The following is a 16,218-nucleotide window of genomic DNA, read 5'->3' as shown; positions in this document are numbered from 1 at the left end:
CACAACAGCTAACTAACATTTCAACAGACAGAAGCACAATACATCTGATCAAAGATTTCTGCGCACATGGCACACTTTGGAAGCAGCAACAGATGTGTGTATATATATATATATGTATATATACATACACACAAAAAGTAAATGCACTATTTAATTAACAAAGGCAAATGCAACAACAAAAAATTATCAGCAACAGAGAACTGTACAGATGTCCACTTTCTGAGGAAATATGTGTATATAGATAATAGCTTGTAAACAACACAAGGAAGTTGGAGTGGCATTGACGGTTCATTTGGACGCATCCTTCAATCAATCCATGTTTCCAGTTCTTCACCACAGTAATGTCTTCACACCCACTTCTTTGCTTCCAATTCACATTAGTCTGTTCCACGACACCTTACTCTAGAAAACTACACAGCCGCTGTACACTCCTAGCTGCAACCTGCACTACTGTACTCCAATTCCTCCAACTAAGGCCAGAGCGATGTATCCCGTTAATAAATTACTTATAAAATGCAATCATATGATGAAGATGGGCGCATAGAAAAGATGATTTCTATTTACAACTTGCGTCACAAAGACTGGTTTTATTTATTTATCCTTGTTTTTATATAATCATATGTCATCAGTGTGACCCTCATTTCTTATTCCCTTCAAACTAAAGAGAAACATAGTGCTTTGCATCTATGCTTGACTAAACATTTGGCTATGTTTTCAATTTCCTATGTATTCTTCTCCTTTCTTAATTTCAGCTGGAAAATCGAGATTTCCAATGCTAAAATGCACACCCCAAGTACATTACAGGGCTCACCCCATTCGATGCCTGCAACAGTACCTCTCCGGTTTCAACCTTACATTTTTGTACCTTTCTTTCCTTCTAACAGAGAAGCCCAGTAATTGTATAATGTGCACTTGCACTATCCTATTTACAGTCTGCGATAATAATTTGCTAAAAAACAGTGCAATTTCATCAAGTAATTCCCAAATCTGTGTTCAATAACTGAAACAGAATGTCTGGAGGAAGAATATTTTTAACACAAATATCAATCTAAAATGTTCATTATTAAAAGTCCTTTCCACCTTAATTTTCCAAGTGAAACGAGTAGCGATACTTTGTTTGTGAGAGCATTTGAACAAAAGAACATGCAAATTTTACAAAAAGTGTCACTGCCGAAACCAACCTACAAGAATATGCTGCATGTAATTCTCGGAAAAGACACATACATTTTGAACCAGTCCAAAGACTACAGTAATCAGCCGGAGGCTACCACTGGAATCCTGTCCGATGCCGCAGTGTATGCTCCCGACAGATGCGGAGTCAAAATTAAATATATTTTCTTAGCATTATATCTTTCTAATACGTCCTGCTAAGAAGGGTTTCCTTCAGTTTTTTGATAATTCAGTAAACAAATACAAGTAAAAATCCTTCTTTTATCAAAAGTATTCCCAGCGCTAGCAGACATCTGCACAAAGCGTGGAAGTGGTCCCGAAAGGAAAGCCTCACAATCGCTTGTCCTCTGGTAGATCCCATCTCGCCTCTGAAGTTCAGTCACTATCAGACTCTTCTTTGTACTTGGCCCTGATGGCTTGGCCATTCTGGAGTGGCATTTCCTCATAGTCGCTCCTGTAAAGAAAACAGAGTTTACAAAGTCTAGTAATTCATAGTAATCATTTTGATATCGTCAGAGTGCAACACCATAACAAAGCAGACGCCCTAAGTGTGCATCCTCAACCTATAGTAAGCCCTGGCAGGAGTTGACGAGGATTTAGGCAGGACAGAAGGAATGTGCTGAGAGGAGCAGATTTCTGTACCACTTTCGACATGGACCATACAAGATGCTTTTTTTTACGTTTTGGAAGTACGGGCATGCAAAAAAACACAACTGTTTCCGCAGGTATAGTAATGCACCTTTTAAATGCAACTCCAACACATCTTTCTTTGAAATAACAGGAGGAGCATGCCCTGGAGACAGGGAAACGTTCCTGCGTTTCTAACACTAGAGAAGAAATAAATCCAATACTTTCGCGGTCACGTAGTATCTTGGATGTAAAGGTTTCCACACTTTGAAGACTTATGCTTGTGGATCCCGGCATTAAAGGCGCTGTAGATCATCCACAAATAATTTATTTTGGCTGCGGACAGAGATTTGTTCTTGGAAGGGCTGACTGTCTCGTGAGGCACATGATATCCCCTGGCACCGAGAAAATCATGGAAACAACTCATCACAAGGTGTAGCTGAATCCATTTTGGTCTAAATTACCCAGTGAATACAAGAAAACTAAATTAGCTAGGTAAAACCCCCTGAAGAAATATACAGTTTACAGCTCTGTCTGGGACTCACTCATAAATGCGGTGCAGTTGCAATGCTGATTTTTGGCAGCCTTTTGGGGAGTGGACTACTCAGCACATTCCACTCACCCACCGGATGAAGTTTGGGCAGTTCCAAAGGAGGTGGATGTGCTACTAAGCAAACACAAATGTATTTTCTGGGGTATTTTAATTGTAAAGGGCAAAATCAATTTTTCGTGAAAAAGAGAAACCTTTACTTGTCAGTACTACCAGCAGGAGGTTATAGATGGAAGTGTCTTCTGCAAGCAATTTTTTTACTCAAACTAGTATGGTATGAGCAAACAATGGAAAATTTTGCAAGCGTCAAACAATTTTGCTAATGTGTAATGTTAATGTGGTTTATTGTGCTGGTAAACTAGCAAAAGGTCCAATGTTCGAGAAATAAGGTTTGCCTTTCTAGAAATTAAGGCAAACCTCATTTGGGATATCTCGTACAGTATGACAATTTTGAAACCCCGAATGATGAGCAATTTCACTTACCCATAAATCACATCATCGTCCGAGTCATTCAGCATGGAAAAAGCAGGATTGTCTTTCAACTGCGATTCTAGAAACAAAAGACATCCAGCCCAGCAAATGAAAAAGGAGTTGGTGAAATCCAAGCCTTACGTTGTCATGAACCTTATAACGATGTTCACAAGAGTAGAGCATAAAGGACACACCCTAGTTTCACCTAAAAGGTAGGGCTAGACTTTGATATTCAATAATTCATCCTCCCTCCAGAAAGAGCTCTTTGTTATCTAGACATTAAAAGGGTGGTATAAGGTTGCCTAGATACCACTAAGGACTTCACAAAAACAAAGCATCTTTTTTGTGTTATGGCACGGTTGGAACAGGAGTAGCACCTACAAAAGTCTATCTTGGGGGGGATAGTTTTCTGTATTCTACTTTGTTACCTGAATGCCAACAAGTCTTTGTCCGGTGAACCCAGGGCACACTCTACATATGGGCAAGGCCTTTGCTACTGCTCTGCTGAGAAACATCCTGATTGCAGATGTGTGCAAAACGACCACCTAGAAGCCAATTCACTCTTTCCTATGGTAATAATGTCTTGAATCAGATGCTAGAACTGACATCCAAGTAGCACAGACGTCGCTGAGGAACCAGTAAGCATAGCAGGCTTTTATTCTTATGTGTTTTCTCCAACTTTCTGAGAGGATGGTCTCGCTACTCTATTCAGTGCTTCTGCCTACTAAAAGTCTACTGTTAGAAAAGGAAGGGTTACATACCTGTATTCCTTCTGTTCTCGATTGGAACTGAAATTAGGGACTACCCACCCATATCACCGTAAGGAAAGGAACAAGGAAAATGAGAACTATCACCCCAGGATCTAGCTATTTGAAATATTAGAACGGACCTAATCATGCCATTCACATTGCATGCCTGTCTGGTCGAGAAATGGGCTTCCGTCGAAGAACTGAGTTTTACAACGTTTTTTTATTTTTAAAACACAAAATAACATATCGCTCCCCCCCCCCCCCCCCCCCAACTTTCGAGGACATGAGCGCGATCATACAGCAGAAATCATTCGGAATTTATGAAGGAACTGCTTTGGCTTTTGGAAATTCGGACTGGTTCACATCACATCCCAGCAGACAGAACATTTAACTCAAAAGCCCAACACTTCATTGTGTGACAGGGCCTGGCCCACACCCCAGCAGCACTGGACCTTCACTCTCTCGTCATACACTGTTTACTCTTGCCTCCATCCAGGGACCCCAAAGTTCTTGAATTCACATGGGCAGCCTCCTACTTGGTACATCAATTTCTACACCCCATGCACCAATCCAGGCCTCCTTCCCACTCTCGCATGGTAGGCAGAGTCTGCACCTCCCCCAGTATTCCAGTAAATCCCTATGTGCCACCATTAGGGCCAGGTTACTATAAAAGTAAGGCATATCGGTCCAGAGATTGTTCACCCCAGATGTCTAATGCAATCAGTTGGGGAGAGTCGCACCTCGTAGTTCAGGAACTTTGATAGTTTGTATTCTTGTTCGGCTGCCGCTAAAATCATTGCGACGATAACGGAGGTTGAAGATTTGGTTGACGTGTGGAGGCACCTGGCATCGACGTGTAGAGAGTATACACACTACTTGTCGGTGCACGATAAACACACATGCATAGATTACTGGTTGGTCTACCACCCATTAATACCTTTTGTAACATATTGTATACACCTTCTACGTACCTACTCAGACCATTTCCCTGGTAAATTGCAGTTGAAAATAGAGAATATGAAGCCCAGGGTTCAAACGTGGCGCTTTCCCCAATATTCCCTGCTGGATGAGGTCTTCCGAGCATAAGTTTCTCAGGAGATTGATCAATTCTTTGTGAGCAATTTGGGAAGTGTCCCCAAAATGGCCACTACATGGGAAACATTTAAAGTGTTTATTAGAGGTGTGGTCATCTCAAAACATGCTGGAGTCCTTCGCTCCATCAGGGGACGTCTACACAGACTTGAGACAGAATTGACGGAACTGGAACGCCAAGCGACCGCGGACTCCTCACCTGAAGTGCTAATACAGATCAGGGATAGGATAAACGAGTATAATGATGAAGCCCAAGCTGAGGTGTTACTTCTAGGGCAATATGTGTCAGATAAAGTGTACGGGGAGGGGGAGAAGCCAGACGCAACACTGGCCTCCCTGACCAGACAGGCGGTGGGTCTAATGAAGTGCTGGAGCTACAAGATGACTGAGGCACGACATTGCACAGAGCGGTGCAAATAGCGGACAGATTCGGATCCTATTACATAGAACTATACAGCTCGCGCCCATTGGACTCTGCAAATTTGTCAACCATTTCAGGGCTATATGTGTTCGGTATTCTTCATCTGATTCATCATAGGGAACACTTGATGGCACCACTGCGCCCTACAGAAATTACTGCAGCGCTGAAAACAATGGCCAATAACAAGGCCCCGGGGTCCGACGGGCTAACGGTAGCTTTTCACAAAGCATATCTTGACCAATTGCTATCACACCTGGTGAATTTATTGGAGGAGATGGCTACAGATGGGATAATAACCCCAAATATGAGAGCAGCCAGGAGTGCGTGGTTTCGTCGCGTTGCAAGATGGCCGCATAGTGTGCGAGCTCTGCCGGACGGGCAAATAATTCTTTAAAAAAAACATAATTTCTAGAAGCCATCCAGCTGCAATATCGAGCTTATCATGCAGAGGCTCCCAGGGTGATCCTAAATTGAGGAGAAAAAATGGTGTGCGACACGGGAGCAGCGCTGAAACTGCAGATGGCTGCCGCGGCCTGGTGAAACGTACCAGCCCGGAGCTCCCGGACCCCGCGGGCTGCCGCTCCACGAGAAGGGCCGTGCTGCGACGGAGGGAGGCCGAGGGTGCACGCACATACTGCTATTGCGCCGGCCCTCCCCCTCCCGACCAACAGGTACACCATCTGAGAGGACGCCCGAGCGGCCCAGATCTGACAATTGAGGTGGGAGAGGCCTGCATGGGCACCAGAGATGGGACGTCTCGCAGCGGCCTCATACTGACAACTGGGCCAGAGACTGAGACGAGATCCTGTTGTGGTGACGCTATCCCACACCGCGGCGTCACAAGAGACGCCCGGCTGCTTGGGAGACGGCACCAGCCTACATTGCACGCTGCGAGAACAGAGTATGGCTTGTCTGCCGGGGTGAGCCTTCCTGCGGTGCGCAGCTGGCCCTAGTGGCGAGGGGACTGAATCTGGTGCCCAAGGAGGTAGGACCCACATGAACACACATAGTACTGTGGTTGGGATTGCGAGGGTGGGCCCCAGGGTCCGCTGCAGACCCGCGATCATCCCCATCCTAACGCAGGGCAGTGCGGACACCAGGGTTTGGCGTGGCGCTGCCGCAACCCAACGAACATTTAAAACAACGTGGCCTAACCGGGCGTGATCTACCCTGATGCACGGAACTGCGCGGGTAATCTCTACCTCCCTCCTACGCTCCTGATAAGCAGACAAAGAACTGACTAGGTCAGTGAGTGACATAGTGCATGTATCGAGGGGTTCAAGAAGAAAGAACTACCACTTGGGCACCCGGGGCACATCCTATCACAGACACTGACAGGGCGCAACCAAGATCCTCCAACAGACACCTCCGGCCAGGTAACATCACATTTCCCCCCCTGTGCGCCTCGAGGCCAGGAAACAGAAGAATAACATCCCACAACACTCCGGCGAGACAGCCCACGAAAAGCAGGCGCTGCGGAGAACCTCCAGCTGCCCAGACGGGCGTGTGCTGATCATTGTGTGCCTCGAGGACAGGAAACAGAAGAATAAAATCCCACAACCCTCCGGCGAGACAGCCACGTGAAAACCAGGCGCTTCAAAAAACCTCCAGCTGCCCGGACGGGCGTGTGCTGATCACTGTTCTTAGCACCTACTTGCGGCCCTCATCTGTGGGCGACCATGGGGAAAACGGAGGGACGACAATCAAAGCTCCCCTTCGAGAAAAATCACTGCGCCAGACAACTGGACTCTGAGGCAGACAGGGACATTGTGACAGATTCCATGGAAACGCTGGAAGATAAGGATCTGGACATTAAAACAATCCTGCTGGACGTCAAGTTAAGTCTCAAAAACATTGACACCAAACCCGACCTCCTCACTGCATAGCCTGGACAATGTCAAACAGAGTGTTGATGGTCATGACTTCCAACTGGAGCAGCTGGAAACGCGCCTGATAACCAGGCCACCACATCCAAGCGTCTTCTGCGTATGGACAAGGTCCTGGATCTGCTCAAGCAGAAGAATGAAGACCTTTAAGCCTGATCGAGGAGAAACAACCTCTGAATCACGGGCCTGCCAGAGTCCATGGCCGTACCGAAGATGGAAGACTTCATAGAGGTGATGCTCCGTAACTTGTTCACCCCCGAATGTCCCCAGTCTTCATAGTGGAGAGGCCCACAGAACACTGGGACCCCGCCTGCTTCCAGGTTCGCCACCACACCCGATCATCGCACGGTTGCTAAACTACAAAGATCGTGACGCCATCCTCCGTGTCGCAAGAGAGAAAGGGCAGATCCAATACAAGGGAGATCATTTATCCTTCTTTCCAGATTTCACGGTGGCAGTACAGTTAGCGAGGAAGGACTTCCAGCCAGCGAAGAAACTCTTACAGCAGGCCAACCTGAAATACGCAATGTTATACCTTGCTAAATTAAGAGTGCTACAGGATGACTAACCTCAATATTTTACAGATCCCAAGCAGGCCCTCAAATTCGCCAAAAACCAAACACATCTCAAGAGCACACAAAGAACGGCCTCCCATGCTCAACTGAGTGATAATGATTAACCCACTAATGTATGCGCGCATCGCATATTGGTGGCAAAACTTTCCCACTGCTGGATAGCTGACATTTGCCATACGCACGTCATGCTTTCAGAAATCCTGGTTTCTGTATTCTATACTCCTCAAGGGTAAGATTGTGCCCTAGTAGTACTCTGGAGGACAAATGCAGAGTCACAAGCATGTAAGGTCTAAAACACATGGCTTCTACTCCCACAACACTTTGCTCGGCCACCCAGCCTTTACTGGCAGGTTAGACCGCGCGGCGTCTCCGCTTTCCCCAGGGATAAATCCCAAATGTTCTCAAAATGGGAGAGGGTGTTTTTTTCTCAACCTAATTGGGGTGTTGGTGTGGGTGGGGGATGGGTGGAGAGGGGGTGGGGTGTTTCCTTGTTCCAATGTTGGGAAATTGTTTAACTTGTTTTAGGGATGTTGGTGACACGACACACACTAGCATCTGTGTTATCGAACTGCATGTGCGCGGGATCGCGACATAGGACACTACACCCATGGGGCATTGCCCTGCTAACATGCTGCAATATGTTAAGGTGAGAAGGAGATGGGCAGTTTAGCCACTGTTAAACTCCTGACCTGGAATGTACGGGGGCTCGACAATAGTAAAAAGGTCCGCTTAGTACACACTTACTTACTCCGGCACCAAATCGATATATGCCTCCTTCAGGAAACCCACTTATTGGGTCAAGCCTACCCTCCGCTATTAACAAAAAGTTGGGGCACCACATAATCTGCCACATACTCAAATTACGCTAAGGCGTGTGCATTCTCATTAGACGGGGCCTGGCGTGGACCACAAATCACTGGATTGCTGACAGCGAAGGGCAATACCTGCTACTGACAGGAAAACTATATCATCATAACATGAATCTGGTCAAGGTATATGACCCTAATGGGGATGACCCGGACCACTTCATTAGGATCTGGCACATGATCTCAGGCCTAGATGTGCGGACGACCCTCTGGTGTAGGGATTTTAATGTCCCATTAGCAGACTCTCTGGACAGGGAGGGCAGCTCTAGATACCCACACCCATAGGCCGCCAAGGCCCCAATCACAATTATTGAGGATAACCACCTCATGGATTTCTGGTGCGATGCGCACCCGGGCCGGCACCTGCTTTTCCCTGCAACATGGTGTGTGGTCTCACATGGATTACTGGTTAGAAACCAGAGACTTCCTCCCCTGGCGTCTCCTGGCCACTTATTTACCTCATACATTGTCAGACCACGCCCCAGTGCTGCTGACACTCCACCCACCCGATGTTCTCCCACACACTTTACGTGGCGTTTGCCCCCGGGGCTCTGCAGGATGCAGTCTTTAGGAAAGAATTACGCGATGCAATCCAAACATATTTTGATCATAACACACTGTCAGTTAGCTCCCCTGCCACACTGTAGGACGCCTTCAAGGCGGTGATTTGTGGGGAATGCCTGGCCAAGTAATGCAGGGTTCTCAAAGCTATACCCCATACAATAGCAACGCTGGAGAAAGACATCTCAACACTGGAGGCCCAATTACATAGCTCTGGTAGCGCGTACGTCTTAGCACGCATTCGCAGGAAGATGTCAGACTACCAGGAGGAGGCAGAGAGGGAGACCCTATTCTTGGGTAAGAAAACACGGGCACGCAGGTACGGGGAGGGGGACCCCACAGCAAAACCCTTGCCCGATTGCTCAAAAAAATGTGCACTGCATCATACATTGCGGAACTGCTCGACCGGGATAGAAACAGTCATTCCTCCACACCAGAGCTGTTAAAAATAATGGTCAACTTTTACACACATCTCTATTCCACAGCACAGAGGCACACATTCCCCACACCTGCAGGCATATTTCAATGATGTTGAGCTAGTATGGCTATCGAACACCCACAGAAAATTCCTGGACTCTCCCATTACCTTAGAAGAAGTCCGACAGGCTATCGCTGAACTTTCCCCGGATAAAGCTCCAGGACTAGAGGGGCTCACGGCTGCCTTTTATAAGGAATACTCAGATATCCAAGCTCCCAAGCTACTAGACACATATCAAGACGCACTTGAGGTGGTGCTGCTCCCCCCACAATGCGGGAGGCGGTGATTTTTACGCTCCTAAAACCAGACAAGCCAGCCCATCACTGTGACTCATATTGGCCGCTCTGCCTTATCAACCTCTATAATAAAATCTTTGCAAAAAACTTGGCGAACAGATTACAACTCTTGCTGCCGGTGATGATCACATCAGTCAGGGTTCATACCCGGCTCATCTACAGCGCATAATCTCCAAACTATGTTTTCAGTTATGCACCACTTGAATTCTCAGACCCCTGCTGTGGCAGCGCTGCTAGGCCCTAAGAAAGCGTTTGACACTCTTGAGTGGAAATACTTGTTCCCATTGCTTGAAAGAATGGGACTCGGCGGTATCTTTCTATCGCCCATCAATCTCCTCTATGCCCACCCGACAGCACGTATACGCCTTAATGGCAAATCTCTGAGCCCTTTCGGATTGGCAGACGCACGAGGCAGGCGTGTCCCCCTTCCCACCCGCTCTTCGCCATAGCCATGGAACCCCAGGCCGCGCAAATAGGCCAGCACCACGCAAAACGGGGAACAGGTTTCTCCACCCGTAGATTGGTCGTGTCCCTCTATGCAGATATCACACTGTACGTTACCCACCCGGTACAAAATTTATCGCTGCTTATCCATGAAATTGTGAGATTTGACGGCATGTCGGGCATTCAAATTGAGCCAAGTCTACGCTGCTCTCCTTAAGAGGTCCCAACCCCATTCCCCATGGAATATCCACTCCAATGGGCAGACGGCCCGGTGAAATATTTGGGAATCTACTTATGCAAGGACACGGAGGCGGTCTGGAGAGCCAACTATGGCAACACAATTAATTGGCTAGAAGACAAAATTCACAACTGGACAAAACTCCAGCTGTTCCTGGCAGGACTTTTCGCCATAGCGAAAATGGTGATCCTTCCTAAGTTCCTCTATTTGTTTGTTAACATACCCATACCACTTACACAAATGTTCATTATGCGTTTACGATCCAATCTGTTAAAGCTACTTTGGGCTGGGAAACAGCTCCGAGTTAAATACGAGTTATTGACCTTACCACAGGCACAGGGCGGAATGGGAGCACAGGATTTACAACTCTATGCACTCTGCGCCCAGGCACACTTTTTACGTTATTGGACGCACCCAATACCCTGTCAGCCACATGTCGCGGTAGAGATCGACAAAGTCTTTCAGGTCCACTCTCGACAGCCCCTTTTCTGCCAAACAAACGTCCAGGACTCGATATAGACAATCCGCAATGCCTGAGGTGGGCGTGGCAGGGGTTAGCGCGCACAGTGGGATGCGCGCAGCTATATGGCCCTTCCATCCCAGTGTCCAAAAATCCACACTGCCTCTACTGATGGATGGGGGGCCTGCGCTCACGCCGCCAAACTTGGCACCCACACATTCTGCAGATCTTTACCCCAACGATCACTTCATGGTCCAGACTCAGGGCGGAAGCACCCCCCTGGACACCCTCCTCTACTATCAACTTCGCGCAGCATGTTGTGCAGCATTTCACACCATTCCAGCCCTGGCCCACAAACAATAAAGGCCCTAGAACACATTTACACAGCCAGCACTGCGCGTAAACTCATCACATCTTTATACAATCACATGCAGTGCTCAGCTCCTGCGAAGGGAACACCAGCACGGGAACCCTGGGGCAACGGCCTTCACACACCTCTTACTTACAAACAATGGGGCTACTGCTGTGGCCAATTAGAACGCTTATCTCCTAACTACAGGTTACGCCTCATACATTTAAAATGTCATCATCGCATATATCGTACCCCTGCCCAATTATACAAAGAAAAATGCTACTTACCAGTATACATCTGTTCTTCGCATGTAGAGCTGCAGATTCACACACTATCCGTAGATCGCCATCTGGTGTTGGGCCAGGATGTTTGCAGTTTGTTATGGTCTTGGAACAAGTCTTTGGAAGTCACGAGATAGGTGACTCCTTCTGTGGACAATAGTGCGCATGGGCATCAACTCGATCTTCAGATGTTTTTTTGCCAAGAAGGGAAATGATGCAGTTTTCTGAGAAATAGAAAGAGATGTCAATGTATGTTGTATCTAATTAAGATAATACTGGAACAAATAAAGGTAGGCGGGGAAGTGGGTGGGCATGTGTGAATCTGCAGCTCTACATGCCAAAACCAGATGCATACTGGTAAGTAGCATTTTCCGTTCGAGGCATATGAACTGCAGATCACACACTATGCATAGATTGCATAGCAGACCTGTCCCTTTAGCAGCGACCACTAGTATCTGTTGCAGTAGTTTGAAATAGTGTTTGGGTGGCCTGGCCCACACTAGCTTGTTGTTTTGCTTGCACATCTACACAATAGTGTTTTGTGAATATGTGCGGTGTAGACCATGTAGCTGCTTTGCAGATATCATCTAAGGGAATGTTTCCTAAACATGCCATGGAAGCCCCTATTTTGAGAGTGGAATGGGCTTTAGGGAGAATAGAAAGTCTACGTTTTGCTTTGTTATAGCAAATTTGTGTACATTTCACAATCCGCCTTGCAAGTCCAGACTTTAATATGGGATTGCCTTTATGTGGTGGTGAAAAGGAAACAAAAAGCTGTTTTGTTTTGCGACAGGGTTTTGCTCTGTCAATGTAGTAAAGAAGGACTCTTTTTACGTCCAGATCTCTTTCTGCTACTGTTTGTGGTTGCGAGAAGAAGACTGGCAACTCTACAGATTGGTTGAGATGGAAGGGAGTAATAACTTTTGGAAGGAATTTTGGATTTGTTCTGAGAACCGCTTTGTTATGATGGAGTTGTAAAAATGGTTCTTGAATAGTTAGTGCCTGTAGCTCACTGACTCTTCTGAGAGATGTGATGGCCACAAGGAGAGCGACTTTTCATGTAAGAAATTGTAGCTCACATTTGTGCAGAGGTTCAAATGGAGGACCCATTAACCTAGTGAGGAGGATGTTTAGATTCCACACTGGAGAGGGTGGTACTCTGGGAGGAATCATTATTTTGAGGCCTTCCATAAATGCTTTAATGGCAGGCACCCTGAATAATGACAGATGTCTATTTTGCAGGTAGGTTGTTAGGGCAGCGAGATGTAATCTGATTGATGTGTATGCTAGATTACATCTTTGAAGATGCAGCAGGTAACATATGATGAGTTGAATGGACACATCTAGAGGATTGATTGTGTTATTGGTACAGTATATCACAAATCTTTTCCACTTGGCTGCATAGCAGGCTCTAGTGGTGGGACGCCTAGCTTCTTTCATGACATTCATAAAATGAGGTGGAAGATTGAGGTAACCAAATTCTAGGACTTCAGGAGCCAGATCGCTGGGTTGATATGTGTTGGATCTGGGTGTCTGATCTCTCCATGGTTCTGTCTTAAGAGTTGTGGGGAGAGATGTAGGTTTTGACTGACGGCGTCCAAAAGACGGCGGGAGCACTCTCTGGGACCTGGACTTGCTACTCTAATTTATTGCTGGACTTCAAGCCTTAGTCCACACAAGACTAACAAACTTCTATGTGATATAAAGATTGGACCTGAAATACTAGTCCTCTTTAAGAATAATTCGCCATCTTTGATTAGGTTGACGTTGGAATACAACATACCCAACGGGACTTACCTGCCTTTAGATTATTATTATATGGGACCGTACACGGACACATTCAAGTTGTGATGACGAAACTACTATAAGATCATTTGCCCTGAGGAAGTCATTGGGTGATTTGTCCCCAAGACGAAACACGTGTCGGCTGTCTGGCTACATTGGATGATACCAACTACACAGGATCATCTCTCAGAATCTGTTACTCCGAATTTGAGCATAAAGAAAATAAAGCACTTATTCTTTGAATGACACATTTTGGAGGATTCTTTATGGACTGAAAATAAGTGATCTTTGATACTGTACTTGATTGCTCGGGGACAAAGTGTTTTTGTTAGTTATTTCGCTGTGTTTCACATGAGATTGTTTTGGCACGTTAGTGGTCGTTGCCTTTGTGTTCCCTAGAGCATCCATCAATACCAATTTGTTTGTCTTACGGTTTTGCGCGAGACACTACCCAGCCACTTTCTGCAAGCCCTTGATGTAGGTTTTGATGCAGGACTACTGATAGTTCCAGCAAAGTTGTGTACCATGGCTGTCTGGCCCATGTTGGAGCAACCAGGAGTAGTGTTAGTGACTGTTGTTGCAGCCTGCGTACCACTCATGGAATGAGTGGGAGAGGCGGAAAAGCGTAGGCAAATCTTCCTGACCAATTCATTCATATCGCATTGCCTTTGGACAATGGGTGTGGATATGTGCGGCAAAGCTTGGGCATTTTGTGTTTGAATATGTGGCGAAGAGATCTATCTCCGGATGCCCCCACATTTGGAAAAATGGTTGAGGAACTTGTGGAAGAAGCTCCCACTTGTGAATCTGTTGTGTCTGACGACTTAACAGATCTGCCATGTGATTCTGTATTCCTGGAAGATGTTGGGCTAAAAGGAATATGTTTTGAGGAATTGCCAATCTCCATATGCTCTGTGCTAGTTGAGAGAGCTGGAGAGTGTGCGTCCCCTTTGTTTTTGTTGATAATACATTGCTGTTATATTGTCCGTCCGGAATAAAACAGCTGTGCCTGATACGTGTTTCTGGAATGCTTTTAATGCCAGAAAGATTGCTAGTAGCTCCAAATGATTGATGTGGAGTAGCTTTTGCTGAGGTGTCCACCTGCCCTGTATGGTGTGATGTAGTAGATGAGCTCCCCAGCCGGTGAGCGATGCGTCTGCTGTTAACACGATTTGTGGAACCGGCTCTAGGAACAGTCGCCCTTTGGAAAGGTTTTGGGTGTTACACCACTGCAGTGCGCGGCTGTCCACCAACACCAGATCTGTTAGCTGACCTTGGTTCCACTGACATGCTAAGCATTCCTGTAAGGGGTGCATCTGGAGTCTTGCATGAGGTACTATGAATATACAAGAGGCCATCATTCCTATTAGTTGCAAACACACGTGAACTGGAAGCGAGTGCTCCTGTTGGAATTTTGTTATAAGGCCCTGCATACTTGCTACCCTGGCTGGATTGGGATATGCAAGGCCTTTTGAGGTGTCTATTGTGGCACCTAGATATTGCTGGATGCGCGACAATAGGAGGTGAGACTTTGGGAGATTTATTGTAAACCCTAAGTCCTGAAGTAGTTGGATTGCGGTGTGTGTGCGATTTAGACACTGGGTATATATACTTGGCTTTCATGATCCAGTCGTCCAAGTATGGGAAGACGTGAATTTGTTGTCTTCTTAAGTGGGCTGCTACCACTGCAAGACATTTTGTGAATACTCTGGGTGCTGTGGTGACTCCGAATGGGAGATCCTTGAATTGGTAATGCTGACCGTCCACTACAAATCAAAGATATTTCCAGGGTGAATGGGAATGTGGAAGCAGGCGTCCTTGAGAACTAAAGTGGCAAGGAAAATCGCCTTGAGTAGAGGAAGGACCTGTTGAACAGTGACCTTATGAAAATGGTCTGATTGTATGTATAGGTTTAATGGTCTGAGGTCCAAGATGTATCTCAGGGTTCCATCCTTCTTGGGAATTAGAAAATATATGGAGGAAACCCCTGTGTTTTGATGGTGCAGGGGAACTGGTTCTATTGCATGTTTGTGCAGGAGGGAAAGCACCTCTTGTTTTAGAAGCGTTAAATGCTCTGTTGACATTGGACGCTGTTTGGGTGGTATGTTTGGGGGAGTTGAAGTGAGCTCCGGGCAATAACCGGATTGGATGATTTGTCTCACCCACCTGTCCGTGGTGATAGTGTTCCAGACAGGTAGGAACTGGGTCAATCTTCTCCCGACTGGAGTATAATAGTCTGGGGGGAGCGGCGGGAAGTCATTGTTTGAAGGTGAAGGCAGTGCGAGTATTCGTAGTTTTGCCTCTACCCTTGCTATTATTGCCTCTGTAGCCTCCTCTGTAATAACCTCTGGTAGTGGAGGTGTGTGTGGGACTCTTATAGGAAGGAGCGCTGAAAGAAACTTCTGGGAGCTTGCGATTGCAAAGGTCCCATTGATTTGGAGGTATCAGTATCTTTTTCATCTTTTCCAAAGATGAATCTACCGTAGGTCCAAATAAGCGTTCTTGGTCAAAGGCTTGGTTCAGTATGGTAGTCTGAACCTCTGGTTTGAACCCTGAAATCCTTAGCCAGGCATGTCTGCATAAACGGACGCTGGTATTAATAGCTCTGGAGGCTGTCTCTGCCGCATCTAGAGAACAATGAATGGAGGTATTGGTTACTAGTTTACCTTCCTGTATGAGATCATTGGCCCTTGTTTTATATTGATCTGGAAGGTGTTGTAGTAGGGTCTCTAGTTCATCATAGTGCGCCCTTTCGTACCTAGCTAGTAAGGCCTGTGTGTTGGCAATTCTCCATATGTTGGCTGCTTGAGACGCTGTTCTTTTAGCAGATGGGTCCAAGAGCTGTCCTTTAATGTATGCAGGGTCAGTTGGGGCAGCCTTGTACTTTTTTTCTATCCTGGTGTTAATGACTCTAGC

General features: G+C 46.4%; 1 protein-coding gene across 2 annotated transcripts in view; it reads right to left on the bottom strand.

Moving 5' to 3' along the window:
* Nucleotides 1-572: 572 nt before the first annotated feature.
* Nucleotides 573-16,218, bottom strand: part of TMEM181 (transmembrane protein 181) — a 377,932-nt gene continuing 362,286 nt past the window's right edge. For both annotated transcript variants that reach the window (XM_078649124.1, XM_078649125.1), the window contains exons 16-17: nt 2,831-2,897; nt 573-1,624 (exon numbers count right to left, since the gene is read on the bottom strand). In XM_078649124.1, the coding sequence (XP_078505250.1) occupies nt 1,546-1,624; nt 2,831-2,897 (146 nt within the window). In that variant the 3' untranslated portion in view covers nt 573-1,545. The remainder of the gene's footprint in view (nt 1,625-2,830; nt 2,898-16,218) is intronic.

The sequence above is a fragment of the Lissotriton helveticus genome, chromosome 6 (genome assembly GCF_964261635.1).
Source record: "Lissotriton helveticus chromosome 6, aLisHel1.1, whole genome shotgun sequence".
Classification (NCBI taxonomy): domain Eukaryota; kingdom Metazoa; phylum Chordata; class Amphibia; order Caudata; family Salamandridae; genus Lissotriton; species Lissotriton helveticus.
The sequence above is the reverse complement of the archived record's forward strand: the minus strand, read 5'-3'. Positions and strand labels throughout refer to the sequence as shown.